General features: G+C 46.8%; 1 protein-coding gene across 1 annotated transcript in view; it reads right to left on the bottom strand.

The window, feature by feature from the left end:
• The window catches only part of SMAGP (small cell adhesion glycoprotein), a 32,907-nt gene that overhangs the window by 13,198 nt on the left and 3,922 nt on the right, over window positions 1–15,787 (bottom strand). Inside the window, exons 2-3 of the mRNA XM_037997102.2 lie at window positions 11,924–12,145; window positions 10,951–11,022 (exon numbers count right to left, since the gene is read on the bottom strand). Of these exons, the coding sequence (XP_037853030.2) occupies window positions 10,951–11,022; window positions 11,924–12,145 (294 nt within the window). The remainder of the gene's footprint in view (window positions 1–10,950; window positions 11,023–11,923; window positions 12,146–15,787) is intronic.

Below are 15,787 nucleotides of genomic sequence, written 5' to 3' on the forward strand. Positions count from 1 at the left end.
AGATCACGCCATTGCACTCCAGCCTGGGCAACAAGAGTGAGACTCCATCTCAAAAAAAAAAAAAAAACAAGGCCGGGCGTGGTGGCTCATGCCTGTAATCCCAGCACTTTGGGAGGCCAAGGCGGGTGAATCACGAAGTCAGGAGATCGAGACCATCCTGGCTAACATAGTGAAACCCCGTCTCTACTAAAAATACAAAAAATCAGCCGGGCGTGGTGGCAGGTGCCTATAGTCCCAGCTACTCGGGAGGCTGAGGCACAAGAATGGCATGAAACTCGAGATGCGGAGCTTGCAGTGAGCCAAGATTGCGCCACTGCACTCCTGCCTGGGCGACAGAGCAAGACTCCGTCTCAAAAAAAAAAAAAAAAAAAAAAAAAAAAAGATTATTTATAATATCCTTGTGGACAAGGTAGAGAAATACAGGCTGGCTATAAGGCCTAAGTGAGGCAGTAATGGATTGTTAAGGGATGAAGTGATGCCAGTCTAGACAAAGACTCTTTCACTGGGGTTTAACTTTAGTCTTTTTGAATTGATACTGTTACGTCAAACCAGGCGAGGGCCAAAATAAGGCCTTTATGTAATTCAAAATAAAAAATATCAAATAATAAAACAAGTATAACGAAGTCCAAGGCTGGGTGCAGTGGCTCATGCCTATAATCCCAACAATTTGGGAGGTTGAGGCAGGAGGACTGCTTGAGCCCAGGAGTTGAAAACCAGCGTAGGCAACATGGGGAGACCCTGTCTCTACCAAAAAAAAAAAAAAAAAAAAAAAAAAAATGCTGATACTTGAACCCTGAGGAGGATTCAAGAGGACCACTTGAGTCTGAGAAGTTGAGGATGCGGCGAGCCATGTTTGCACCACTGCATGCCAGCCTGGCTGACAGAGTGAGACCCTGTCTCAAAAAATACATATTGAACTTCAAATTCTTTGCAAGATTTTTTTTTTTTTGGTCTTATGCTTTATTGGTGCCTTCTACACAGGCTGAGCTAAATGCCCTTTGGGTAAATGCAGATCCTGCAGACCCAGGGAAGATTCAACAATTTAAAAATTTTCTGTACAGATGGAGTCTTACTGTGTTGTCCAGGCTGGTTTTGAACTCCTGGGCTCAAGCGATCCTCCTGCCTCAACAACACAAAGTGTTGGGATTACAGATGTGAACCACTGCGCCCAGCCCTGAGAAATTTGTTAAAGGCTTCAAAGCTGAGGGGCAACTAGTAAACTGATAAACACAGACACATTTCAAATGTCTAAAGAAACACACCAAATTGAACAAGATGAGAATTTAACACATTCCTTGCTCTTAGGTTCAGGAAGCCAACTACTCACAAAGAATGGGGAAGCTATGGCTTAGCAGCATCACATATAAAGTACTTACGGGGGGGGGGTCCCTAAAAAACCACTAACACTGGAAGGATATACTCCAAAACAGCAGCAGGAGTTACAGGTAGGTTGTGGAATTCTCAATGATTTTGATTTTCTTCTTTTTTTCTTAGAGACAGGGTCTTGTTCTGTCACCCAGGCTGGAATGCAGTGATATAATCATAGATGACTGTAACCTTGAACTCCTGGGCTGAGGCAATCCTCCCACCTCATCCTCCTGAGTAGCTGGGACTATAGGTGTGTGCCACCATGCCTGGCTAATTTTTAAAGTTTTTAGTAGAGAGGGAGTCTTGCTATGTTGCCCAGGCTGGTCTTGAACTCCTGGCCTTAAGGGATCCTGCCACCTTGGATCCCCAAATCACCAAGGTGGGTGATTTGCCCACCTTGGCCTCCCAAAGTGCTTGGATTACAGGTGTGTGCCTGAATTTTGTTTTGTTTTATGTGCTTTCCTTTATATTCCAAATTTCTCACAATGATAAATAATTACTTTTAGAATCATAAAAAATTTAAAATTACTGTTATTTTAGTCACCAGTAATATAAATATGGTCTAAAAATGGAGGCGACAGTACTGCTCTACTTTGTACCACTCCTAGACTGCTGAGTTCATCTGGGTGTCATGATTTCTTTTTTTTTTTTTTTTTGGAGACAGGATCTCTGCTCACTGCAGATCTTGGCTCACTGCAACCTCCGCCTCCTGGGTTCAAATGATTCTCCTGCCTCAACCTCCTGAGTAGCTGGGAGTTACAGGCGTGCACCACCATGCCCAGCTAATTTTTTTTTCTTTTTTTTTTTTTTGAGATGGAGTCTCGTTCTCTGGCCTAGGCTAACATGCAATGGTGCGATCTTGGCTCACTGCAACCTCTGCCTCCCGGGTTCAAGCGATTCTCCTGCCTCAGCCACCCAAGTAGCTGGGATTACAGGCGCATGCCACTACACCCAGCTAATTTTTTATTTTTAGTAGAGATGGGGTTTCACCATGTTGGTCACGCTGTTCTCGAATTCCTAACCTCGTGATACACCCGCCTTGGCCTCCCAAAGTGCTAGAATTACAGGTGTGAGCCATGCGCCTGGTTTTATTTTTTTTCTTTTTTTTTGAGACAGAGTCTCACTCTGTCACCGGGGCTGGAGTGCAGCGGCTCAATCTCGGCTCCCTGCAACCTCTGCCTCCCAGGTTCAAGTGATTCCGAGTAGCTGGAATTGCAGGCACCCACCACTATGCCCAGCTAATTTTTTGTATTTTTAGTAAAGACAGGGTTTTACTATGTTGGCCAGGCTGGTCTCGAACTCCTGACCTGGTGATTTGCCCACCTCGGCCTCCCAAAGTGCTGGGATTACAGGCATGAGCCACTGTGCCCAGCCTGAGTGTCACAATTTTGAGGTGAGCAGGCAAACCATGTCAGATAAGGAAAGCTTGCAAGAGAAAGCCCAGAGAAAAAAGGGAGCCTAGAACTTAAATTCTGTCTTCTAATATGCCAAGGCATGACCTGTACAAGAGAACTAACAGCGGAAACTCGAAAAGACAGATGTCTCCCCAACAGAAGAAAGAGCAAAACTGGACAAAAACAAGGCAGCATCTTGGAGAGAGAATTCTAGTACAGAATGGCTAGTTGAACTAGCTGAGCATCAGAACCCCTCTCAGCCTTAGTTTTTGAATTTTTATAAATGGAAAGTGTTCTATTAGAATTCTCATTGAAATCAAATTTTAAAATAAAAAATCCAGACATACTTAGAATGTCTATCTGGAGAGGAATGATGAAATAAATTATAGGCCATCCATTGTAGAAACAGTTGCTAAAAAGAATATGAGATGCACAATATTACTGGGAGAGGATAAACGGTTAGATGAAAAAAGCAAATTGCCAGGTGGTATGTCTAGTAGGACTGCATCTTTGTTTAAAAAAAAAAAAAGTAAATTGGCAGGGTGCAGTGGCTCACACCCATAATCCCAGCACTTTGGGAGGCTGAGGTGGGAGGATTGCTTGAGGCCAGGAATTTGAGTCCAGCCTGGGCAACATAGCAAGACCCTTGTCTCTCTGTATATTTTTTTTAAGTAACTTTAAAAAACCCTATAAATATGCATATATATGTTTGTACATAGACAAGGTCTAGAAAGCTATTCTCTGAGGGGCATGTATTACCTTTTAAACAAAATAACATGCTTGGCAAGGTGGTTCACACCTATAATCCCAGCAATTTGGGAGGCTGAGGCCAGAGGATCACTTGAGTCCAGGAGTTCAAGATCAGCCTGGGCAACATGGCAAAACCCTGTCTCTACAAAAATACAAAAATTAACTGGGCATGGTGGCACGCTACCCGTGGTTCCAGCTACGTGGGAGGCTGAGGTGGGAGGATCACCTGAATCTGGGAAAGTCGAGGCTGCAGTGAGCTGTGATTGAGCCACCGCCCTACAGTCTGGGTGAAATTGAGGCCCTGTCTCAAAAAAAAGAAAAAAAGAACAAACAACAACAAAATAAACTAAGTTCAGGAAAGCTGGCATAAAAGGAGGAAATGGCTTATAGCTTTTCCTCCATTCTCTCCTGTTTCTACCCCATTTCTTTGTCCAAACAAAGAAATAATTATTAAATAGCACTACAGTCTTTCCAAACCTTCCTGGCTCAGGTTTGGAAAGACTGTAGCATCATTTTTCTTGTAAGTGGAATGTCAGGACAAAGGACCATAAGATTGAAGGCCCCACCCAAATCCTAACCAATAGCAAATGACCTTCAAGATCTATTCTGTTTACTCACTCTTTTTTTTTTGTTAACCCAGATACTGGCTGGCTTTCCTGTGGCCCTTGTTCCCAGGCTGAGCTAAATCTCTTATCACTGAGACATCAGATCTTTTGCCACCTGAGTCTGCCAGCCTACTTATTTGCTCTAGACCTGTCCAACAAAAGGTGGCTCCCCCAGTTCTTTCCATGGGAAGCCACCCTGGAACTTGGCCCCCTTTCTTCTGCCTTCTCTTTCATGTGCACCAGCGAGTTGGGTGGAGTGAGACCTTGGGAGCAGTCCATCATGACAGAAAGAACACAGGCTTTGCAGTAAATCAGACTTGGCATAAAATCCTGCCTCTGCCATTACTAGCTGCATGACCTTGGGAAATTTTTTTAATCTTTGAAAATTTCACAGTGGCTCATGCCTGTAATCCCAGCACTTTGGGAGGTTGGGGTGAGTGGATCACTTGAGATCAGGAGTTCGAGACCAGTCTGGCCAACATGGTGAAACCCCATCTCTACTAAAAATTTAAAAAATTAGCTGGGCATAGTGGTGGGTGCCTATAGTTCCAGGTACTCCGGAGGCTGAGGCAGGAAAATTGCTTGAACCTGGGAGGCGGAGGTTGCAGTGAGCCAAGATTGCGCCATTGCACTCCAGCCTGGGCGACAAGAGCGAAACTCCATCTCGAAAAAAAAAAAGGAAAAGAAAACTCCTTAACTTCCCTGAACTTCAGTTTCTCCTTCTGTAAAATGAGAATAAAACCTGTTTCACAGGGTTGTGGTGAGGAATAAGTGCAATGAAAAATGCTGCTTTGGGAGGCTGAGATGGGAGGATCACTTGAGGCCAGGAGTTTGAGACCAGCCTGGGCAATATAGCAAGACCTTATCTCTATAATAAAAGTTTTTTAAATAAAATAAAATAAAATAAAATAAAGAAAAATGCTGGCCGGGCGCAGTGGCTCACACCTGTAATCCCAGCACTTTGGAAGGTTGAGGGGGGTGGATCACGAGGTCAGGAGATGGAGACCATGGTGAAACCCCGTCTCTACTAAAAATACAAAAAATTAGCCAGGCGTGGTGGTGGGCGCCTGTAGTCCCAGCTACTCCGGAGGGTGAGGCAGGAGAATTGCCTAAACCCGGGAGGCGGAGTTTGCAGTGAGCCAAGATCGCGCCACTGCACTCCAGCCTGGGCTACAGAGCGAGACTCCGTCTCAAAAAAAAAAAAAAAGAAAAATGCTAAGTGTCTAATACAGGGTAAGGACAACCTAGGCAGTAGCTGGTACAATTATTTGGTGGCAAGAGATAAGCTTTACCTGGCAGGGTGGGCAAAGCCCACAAGGCACAGTTCCACTGCCCTACTTCCAATAGCGCTGACTTATGCACTAGGCACAACAGGCACAGTGCCCTGGGCCCACAATGCTTCTAAAGGCCCCTGAAAATGTTTTAAATGATTTTCATTTCTTTTATAATCAGAAGGAAAAGAACCAAAATTTTAGGTCAAAGAAATATTAAGGTTATTACGTGAATTACTAATTATAAATATTAATTATTATATTATCATATTCTTCCTTACACTGACAGTTATAAAATATGATTTTTAATATTTTTTAAGTGAAGGAGGAGCCCACAAAGACAAAAGTGCCCAGGGCCCAGGAAAGTCATAATGTGGCCCTTACTTTCAAGGCTCCTGAAGGATATCTCCTCTAGGAAGTCTTTATGGACTTTATTGCTAGGCGTGATGGTGCATGCCTGCAGTCCCAGCTGCTCAGGAGTCTGAGGTGGGAGGATCCCTCAAGCCCAGATGTTTGAGTCTGCAGTGAGCTAGGATTGTGCCATTGTACTCCAGCCTGGGCAACAGAGTAAGATCCCATCTCTTAAAAAAAAAAAAAGAGAGGCCAGGCGTGATGGCTCACACCTGTAATCCCAGCACTTCGGGAGGCCGAGGCATGTGGATTGCCTGAGTCAGGAGTTCCAGACCCACCTGGGCAACATGGTGAAACCCCATCTCTACTAAACTACAAAAAATTAGCCGGGCATGGCGGCGTGTGCCTGTAATCCCAGCTACTCGGGAGGGAGGTTGAGGCAGGAGAATTGCTTGAACCCAGGAGGCAGAGGTTGCAGCGAGCCGAGATTGCACCACTGCACTCCAGCCTGGGTGACAGAGCAAGACTCGGTCTCGGAAAAAAAGAGAGACAGAGAAAGAGAGAGACAGAGGGCTGACTCAATAATCAATTTTTTAAAAAAATTTTAAAAGGATATACATATACAGCTGAACAATAACAAAACAGCTCAACTAAAAAATGGGACAAGACTTGAATAGACATTTCTCCAAAGATGTACAAATGGTCAATAAGTACATGAAAAGATGCTCCACATCACTATCACTAGGGAAATGCAAATCAAAACCACAGTGAGATACCACCTCACACACATTATGATGACTACTATTAAACAGAAAGTAACAAGTGTTGGCAAGGTTGCAGAGAAACTGAAACCTTTATGCACTGCTGGTAGGAATATAAAATGGTGCAGCCGCTGTGCAAAGCTGTATGGTGGATCCTCAAAAAAATTAAACACAGAATTATAACAATACAGCAATTCCACTTCTGAGTATACATCCCAAACAACTGAAAGCAGGGCTCAAGAAGATATTTGTACACCCATGTTTATAGCAGCATCAGTCACAATAGCCAAAAGCTGGAAGCAACCCAACTGTCCATCATAGATGAATGGAGAAACAAAACGTAATATACACATCCAACGATATCATTCAGCCTTGAAAAGGTAGGAAATTGGGACATGCTACAGTATGGATGAACCTTGAGAATATTATGCTAAGTGAAGTTAGCCAGACGCAAAAGGACTGTTGTATGATTCTACCTACATGAAGTACCTAGAGCGGTCAAATTCACATAGACAGAAAATAGAACAGTGTCTGCCAGGGGAATGGGGAATCAGTGTTTAATAGGTTTCAGTTTGGGAAGGCAAAGTTCTGGAGATGGATGGTGGTGAGGAACACGAATTACTTAATACAGTAGTCTCCCCAAGGCCGGGCGCTCGCCTGTAATCCCAGCACTTTGGGAGGCCGAGGCGGGCGGATCACGAGGTCAGGAGAGCGAGACCATCCTGGCTAACACGGTGAAACCCTGTCTCTATTAAAAATACAAAAAATTAGCCAGGTGTGGTGGCAGGCGTCTGTAGTCCCAGCTACTTGGGAGACTGAGGCAGAAGAATGGTGTGAACCCAGGAGGCAGAGCTTGCAGTGAGCTGAGATCGTGCCACTGTACTCCAGCCTGGGCGACAGAGCAAGACTCCATCTCAAAAAAAAAATACAGTAGTCCCCCCTTATGTGTGGTTTTGCTTTCCCAGGTTTCAGTTACCCGCGGTCAACTGCAGTCCAAAAACATTAAATAGAAATTTAATAGAAAAAGAAAATTCCAGAAAGGAACAATTCATACATTTTAAATTATGTGCCGTTCTGAGTAGCGTGATGAAATCTCACACCCTGCTCCATCCTGCCTGGAAAGTGAATCATCCTTTTGTATCCATGCTATAAATGCTTAGTAGTTGGCTGTCACAGTATCACCACACTTGTGTTCAAGTAACCCTTATTTTACATGACAATGGCCCCAAAGCACAAGAATGGTGATGCAATTTGGACATGCCAAGAAGTGCTTCCTTTAAGTGAAAAGGTGAAAGTTCTTGACTTCATAAAGAAAAAAAAAAAAAAGAATTGTATACTGAGGTTTCTAAGATCTATAGTAAATAAGGTATTTTAAGCGAGAGGGACCACTTTCACATAACTCTTATTACAGTATATTGTTATAGTTGTTCTATTTTATTATTGTTAATCTCTTACTGTGCCTAATTTTTAAGTTAAGCTTTATCCTGAGTATGTATGTACAGGAAAAAACATAGTACAGATGGGGTTCAGTACTATCTGAGATTTCAGGCATCCGCTGGGGCTTTTGGAATGAATCCCCTATGGATAAGTGGGGACTACTCCACCACTGAACTGCCTGCGAAAAAGTGGCTAAAATGGTAATACCTGTACTATGTTTATTTTACCGTAAGTTTTAAAAAAAGAAAAAATGGCCAGGTACGGTGGCTCATGCCTGTAATCCCAGCACTTTGGCAGGCTGAGGCAGGCAGATCACTTGAGGCCAGGAGTTCGAGACCAGCCTGGCCAACATGGTGAAACCCCGTCTCTACTAAAAGTACACAAATTAGCTGGGCATGGTAACGCACGCCTGTAATTCCAGCTACTAGGGAGACTAAGGCAGGATAATTGCTTGAGCCCAGGATCAGAGGCTGCAGTGAGCTGAGATCAAGCCACCGCACTCTAGCCTGGGCAACACAGTGAGACTTAGTCTCAACAACAATAATAATAATAAATAATAAAATTTAAAAAAATGTAAACAGTTCCGCTTTGCCGGGGTTCTAATCCCTCAGCTAGCTACCAAGGTATCGCCTTTTTTCCCTTGTGGGCAGGCTTATTCTGGAGGTCCTTTGCCCACCCGCTTCCTGAACATCCTCCAGGGTAAATTGTTTCTGTAGCTTCACACATGGTATGAGGTATTCTGCCTTTATCTAGAGCAGATACACATAGAAAAGGTATCCCACCCTTCTCTAAGATACCTGCTGCGCCCCTTTGCCAGTACGAACCTTGTCCATCTTTCAAGGGCAAGACTCAGATCCCTTCCTTGCCTACTCATGAAGCCTTTGCGGACCCATTTCTCCCCACTACTCCGCATCCCCCCAAGTTGTTTTTTTTTTAAGACAGGGACTTGCTCTGTCACCCAGGCCAGAGTGCAGTGGCATGATCTCGGCTCATTACAGCCTCCATCTCCTGGGCTCAAGGGATCCTTTCACCTTAGCCTTCGGAGTAGCTGGAACCACAGGTGTGTATCACCACGCCCGGCTATTTTTTAAATTTTTTTGTAGGGACGGGGTTTCGCCATATTGCCCAGGCTGATCTCGAACTCCTGAGCTCAAACAATCTGCCTGCCTTGACCTCCCAAAGTGCTGGAATTACAGGCATGAGCCTCCACACCCGGCCATTTCTCTCTTTTATCTCTTCTCACCAGAAAGCTAAAAGTCTGAATTGTGTGCATTACCAGTCACAGAGGACACTGTCTTAGACTTCCACTGGTGTTGTCACTCACCTGTTTCTACACAGTAAAAGCAGGGAATGTCTGTCTTAATGACAAATGTGACTGTGTATAGGAAGACAAAGGTGTATAGACCAACCATTGTTCCTCTCTCTCCCTAACTAGCACATGCTGAGAATAGTCAATAAATAACTGATAGTTTGGCCAGCCCAGCCTGATGATGAACTAAAAGGTGGGCATCCATTCTCAGAGTGCTGAGCAGTAGAGACCAGCCTCCACACACCTTCAGGGAACAATGAGGTTTTGATGCTGGGTCTGTATCATCAGAGAAATGGAATTAGAAAGCCAGCAGAATCCCTTTCAAGGGAAAGATGGGTTTCTTTTTTTTTTTTTTTTTTTTTGAGACGGAGTCTCGCTCTGTCGCTCAGGCTGGAGTGCAGTGGCCGGATCTCGGCTCACTGCAAGCTCCGCCTCCCGGGTTCATGCCATTCTCCTGCCTCAGCCTCCCGAGTAGCTGGGACTATAGGCGCTGCCACCTCGCCTGGCTAGTTTTTTGTATTTTTTAGTAGAGACGGGGTTTCACCGTGTTAGTCAGGATGGTCTCGATCTCCTGACCTCGTGATCCGCCCGTCTCGGCCTCCCAAAGTGCTGGGATTACAGGCTTGAGCCACCGCGCCCGGCCAAAAGATGGGTTTTTAACAAGCACTCAGTACTAATAACCAATGTGACTGAGTGCTTACGAGATACTACACACTCTTCTAGGTGTTTTATATGGGCTGTCTCATTTAATCTTCATAAATCATAAGATAGGTACTATTTTCCCTATTTTGTGAATGATGAACCTGGAGCTTAGAGGTTAGAAATATTATCTTTAGCAGGTTTTTAAAAACCGATTTCCCTGTTATCTTTGAAGATTCCTTTTCCACATTTAACTATAAGGCTTTCTGCTAATTCTTTGCCATAGCTATAAATTATTAGAGGGATGAAAGTAAAGCCCTTCCTTTAGGCTTATAAAATAATCAGTCTTCCTTCCTTCCTTTCCTTCCCTCTCTCCTCCTTCCCTCCCTCCCTCCCTATTTTTTGAGATGGGTCTCACTCTGTTGCCCAGGCTGGAGTGCAATGGCACAATCTCAGCTCACCTGCGCCTCCTGGGTTCAAGTGATTCCCATGCCTCAGCCTCCTGAGTAGCTGGGATTACAGGTGTGAAACCATCTCTCTACTAAAAATAAAAAACTAGCCTGGCTAATTTCTTTGTATTTTTAGTAGAGACGGGGTTTCACCATGTTGGCCAGGCTGGTCTCAAACTCCTGACCTCAGGTGATCCGCCCACCTCGGCCTCCCAAACTGCTGGGATTACAGACATGAGCCACCACACCTGGCCTCTTTCTTTCTTTTGAATTAGAGATGGGGGTCTCACTATGTTGCCCAGGCAAGTCTCAAACACCTAGCCTCAAGAGATCCTCTTGCCTCAGTCTCCCAAAGTCCTGGGATTACTAACACTGGATAAACCGAGGTTACAAAGCTTTAAGTGGTAGTGAAGTCACCATGTCCATGTGACTTCAGATTAAAACAGTACTAAGGGGCACACTCTAGAGTTCCTGCTAACTCCCAGGTCTTTCCCGTGTGAGACAGGCAGAGAGAGGCGTGAGTCTTCCCACCAGGGCTGAGGCTTCCAGGACTGGTCTGGGGAAGGGGATGTTGAACAATTCTTTCTCACTGGGATTAGGAAAGGCCTTCGCCTACCTCTCGGAGAAGGAGTGGTCAGGAGGCTGGTCATTGTCACTAGTGGTTGAGTTCCTTGGAGAAGAGGCAGATCTGTAGGAAAAGGAGCAAAGACAGGAATGCAGCGGGTGAGACCCTGGAAGTCCCAGAAACGCCTCTGGTGCCAGGTTTTCCCAAGTCCCTTCCCCTTTTCCTCTTGCCCACTTCTGGTTTCCCTGAGTATCTTCTCAGGCTCCATGTACCAACGGCTCTCCACAGGAGCAGTCTGAGGCCACGTGCACTTTACCGGGGTGTTACCTTCAGACGCTCTCTCCCGATCCTTTCAATGGGCCACCAAATTTACCTCGGAGATCTCTCAAGGCCTGAGAAAGTCAGGCAAAGGTTCGCAAATCAGCAGCGGACCCAGTTTCGCCAAAGCGCGGTAACAGGTACCCTAGGGTTCCACAGCTCGGAGTTCTGGTGACGCCATCCACCAGGTGTCAGGAGAGGGCCGGGAAGGTCAGGACCCGCGCGTAGGCTCCGGAGCGGAGTGGGCGCAGCGCGGCAGCCGGGCCGGGACCGGGAGGCGAGGGCCGTGGGCCGCCTTCTGGCCCGCCTGGGACGCAGGGACGCCAGGCTGGCCGCCCCGTCCGGGCCTGCCTTCGCCGTCCAGGGCGCGGTCCGCGCACAGCCTGCCGAGCCTCACTTGGCTCCTGCCCGCGCCTCGCGTCCCGGAGACCCTCGACGCCCCTGCGAACGCAGGGTGGATGCAGCGGGCTGGGTTGGTCCTCGCCCCGCGGTCCCGCCCCCGTCCCCGCCCGCAGCCCCCCGCGTTACCAGCACCCGGCGGAGCGCGCTGCGCTGGGAGCGGCGTTTCCAGCCGCCGCGACCCTCGGTCCCAGCGGGGCGCTGAGCTTCGGCCGCTCCGGGTTTCGGTTCCTGCCGCGGCCGAGGTGGTTGAGGCGAGTGTGGGCAACCCGGCTTTCCGGCGCCCCCGCCCTCCCCTCGTGCTCACCTTTCCAGTCCGACGGGCTGCCGGGGGAGGGCTGGCGCCGCTCCGCGCGTCCTTTTGAACTCAATGGGGGCGGGCACCGCGGAGTCGCGGAGGCCGGCAGAGGCCGAACGAGGACCCCGAGAGGAGGAAGCCGCGGGCGGCGCGCGGGGTTGGCGCAGAGGCCGGAGGGGGTGGGGGGCAGGCCGACGGGGTGGGACAGGAAAAGCGGAGAGAAACCGCCCTCTGCAGGTCCCCTCGGCTCCCCCGGGAGGAAAGGCAGCCTGCCCTTCTCCGATTGTCACTTTACTCTCCATCCGGAGCCGCTTCCTCTCTCGCCCCGAGGCTCAGGGTGGCGGGGGACCAGATTGGAGCCGCGGGCTAACTGGGATCAGTCCCATTTCCCTGGGCTTGACGTTCTCTGAATTTTTAGCTAACGTGGAAAGTTACATTGATTTGCATTTGTTTATCACTTGCTCACATAGGTCTGTGTCCCGAAGCTTGGCAGATGAGCGAACTTAGCCAGCACACCCCCGGCCGTGAAGCGGAAAGGTGAAGCGGGGAGAGCAACGACCCTCTCCACCCCGCCCGCCCCCGGGTCTTGCCAGCTGGACGTTCTTGTGGGGCAGCATTGAGCAGCGGTTAGGAGTGTCGTGGACTTTGGATTCAAACAGCCCCAGCTCCTCTGCTTGCTAGCTGGGTGACTTTGGGCAAATTAACATCTCGAAAATGTTTCCTCATTCCTAAAATGCGGGGCTGAAAGTGATCATGCCTGTAAAGCCATCTCACATCCATGGTTCTAGAGCATGGTGAGCACCTCAATTTGAATAATCAGTGCCATCATCTAGTTGCCTCTTGACTCACTCGTTTGTGGCAGGAAATGTTCCCAAATTAATAGAAGAATTCAGTGACTAAGAGGATGTAATAGTATATAACATAGGCACTGGAATCAGCTCTGCTGTGTGATCTTGGACAAGCTGCTTCTGTTTCATTTATCTGGGGCAATACCTGTCTGATAGAGTGACTGTCGGGACGAAATAAGTTAGTAAATATGTACTGTAAGGCATTAGAACCTTGTCTGGCACATAGTAAGTGCTCAGTAAACGCTAGCTCTTGTTATCTTGGCTTTCTGTTTAGGATTGAAACCCTTGTGATTATTCTTTCCCTCCCAGTGACAGACTTCTGTGCTTACTTCGCACTTCTGTGCTTTCTGTCGGTTTGTGAACCAGTATTTATACAGAAATACTTTCTATAGAAAGACAGGCATCATCAGATTGTGCATGTTAATCCGGGGAACAGACTGAAAGAGAAGGTCTCAGAGGAGAGAGGCATAAAGGGAAAAAACAAAACAAAGCCATAAGCAAAGCAAGAGTAGTTGCTTTTATTCCTAAAGTGTTTGTTATAAAAGAAACCAGAGGGCAGGGCAGTGTGGCTCACGCCTGTAATCCCAGCACTTTGGGAGGCCGAGGCTGGTGAATCACTTGAGGTCAGTAGTTTGAGACCAGCCTGGCCAACAAGGTGAAACTCTGTCTCTACTAAAAATACAAAATCTGCTGGGTGTGGTGGTGTACGCCTGTAATCCCAGCTACTCCAGAGGCTGAGGCAGGAGAATCGCTTGATCCTGGGAGGCAGAGGTTGCAGTGAGCCGAGATTACACCATTGCATTCCAGCCTGGGCAACAACAGCATAACTCCATCTCAAAAACAAACAAACAAACAAAAAAAACACAATAAAAAGGTGATGAAATTCATTTTATGTAAATATATTGAGAAATATATGTAAATATATGCATGGGAAAATGCCAATCCAACCAGGAAAGGCAAAGAAAGTAACATGCCAGCTATGCATAAGTAACTTAACAGAAAGGTGAGCCTGGCTTGTTCTCAGATAAGAAAATATCCAAGAGAAAAGGAAATTAAAATCCTAGAGGGCTAAATCCAAAAGAGGACAATTGCTGGCATTGACATACTTTAGCTGACCACCTTGATCATGAATTCCAGAAGTTGGTATCGTTCTTGTACCTGGCTCTGTCTCTTTCACATTTTCTATTATGTGTTGAAGATTGTTTAGAACTACAGATTCAGCTGAGCGTGGTGGCTCACACTTGTAATCTCAGCACTTTGGGAGGCCAAGACGGGTGGATCACGAGGTCAGGAGTTTGAGACCAGCCTGGCCAACATGGTGAAATCCTCTCTCTACTACAAATATAAAAATACAAAAATTAGCTGGACATGGTGGCAGGCACCTGGAATCCCAGCTACTCAGGACGCTGAGGCAGGAGAATCGCTTGAACCCGGGAGATGGAGGTTGGGTGAGCCGAGATTGTGCCACTGCACTCCAGCCTGGGCGACAGAGCTACACTCTGTCTCAAAAAAAAAAAAAGACAGACTCAGAGGCTGTCTGGCTCAACTGACTGACTCTACTGATTTGCTGTAACTTCAACAATTTCAACAGTTGTTAGTAATGTTCTCTCAATAAGCATCTTTTTTTTTTCTCTTTAAAATGTGACTGGCGGGGCACAGTGGCTCACGTCTGTAATCTCAGCACTTTGGGAAGCCAAGGCAGGCGGATCACCTGAGGCCAGGAGTTTGAGATCAGCCTGGCCAACATGGTGAAATCCCATCTCTACTAAAAATATAAAAATTAGCTAGTGTGATGATGGGTGCCTGTAATCCCAGCTACTTGGGAGTCTGAGGCAGGAGAATCCCTTGAACCCAGGAGGTGGAGGTTGCAGGGAGCCAAGATCACACCAACCCACTCCAGCCTTGGCAACAGAGTGAGACTGTGACTCAAAAAAAAAAAAAAAAGTAACCTTACACCTATAATCCCAGCACTTTGGGAGGCCAAGGTGGGCAGATCACTTGAGCCTAGGAGTTTGAGACCAGCCTGGGCAACATGTTGAAACCCTGTCTCTACAAATACAAAAAACTAGGAGTTGTGGCATGCGCCTGCGGTCCCAGCTAGTCGGGAGGCTAAGGTGAGAGGATCACTTGAGCCCGGGGGGTAAAGGCTGCACTCCAGCCTGGGAGATACAGCAAGACCCTTTCCCCCCAACCAAAAAAAAGTAACCTTAGGGAGGGAGGTGGGGATGATTAATGGGTACAAAAAAAAAAAAAAAAATAGAAAGAATGAATAAGACCTTAAGACCTACTATTTGGTAGCACAACAGGGTGACTATAAATAATAACTTAATTGTACATTTAAAAATAACTAAAATAGTATAATTGGATTGTTTTTAACACAAATGCTTAAGGGGATGTATACTGCATTCTCCATGATATGATTTTATTATGCATTTGCATGCTTGTATCAAAACATATCATGAGGCCAGGCGGGGTGACTCACACCTGTAATCCCAGCACTTTGGGAGGCTGAGGTGGGTGGATCACGAGGTCAGGAGATCAAGACCATCCTGGCTAACGCGGTGAAACCCTGTCTCTACTAAAAATACAAAAAATTAGCCGGGCGTGGTGGCGGGCGCCTGTAGTCCCAGCTACTTGGCAGACTGAGGCAGGAGAATGGCGTGAACCCGGGAGGCGGAGCTTGCAGTGAGCCGAGATAGCGCCATCGCACTCCAGTCTGGGTGACAGAGTAAGACGCCGTCTCAAAAAAAAAAAAATCTCATGCACCCCATAAATATATATATATATCCTATGAACCCACACAAATTAAACATTAAAAAAATAAAAATAGGCCAGGCTCAGTGGCTCACGCCTGTAATCCCAGAACTGTGGGAGGCCGAGGCGGGCGGATCACAAGGTCAAGTGATCAAGACCATCCTGGCCAACATGGTGAAACCCCGTCTCTAATAAACATACAAAAATTAGTCGGGCATGGTGGCACATGCCTGTAATCCCAGCTACTCAGGAGACTGAGGCAGAAGAATTG

The sequence above is a fragment of the Chlorocebus sabaeus genome, chromosome 11 (genome assembly GCF_047675955.1).
Source record: "Chlorocebus sabaeus isolate Y175 chromosome 11, mChlSab1.0.hap1, whole genome shotgun sequence".
Lineage (NCBI taxonomy): Eukaryota > Metazoa > Chordata > Mammalia > Primates > Cercopithecidae > Chlorocebus > Chlorocebus sabaeus.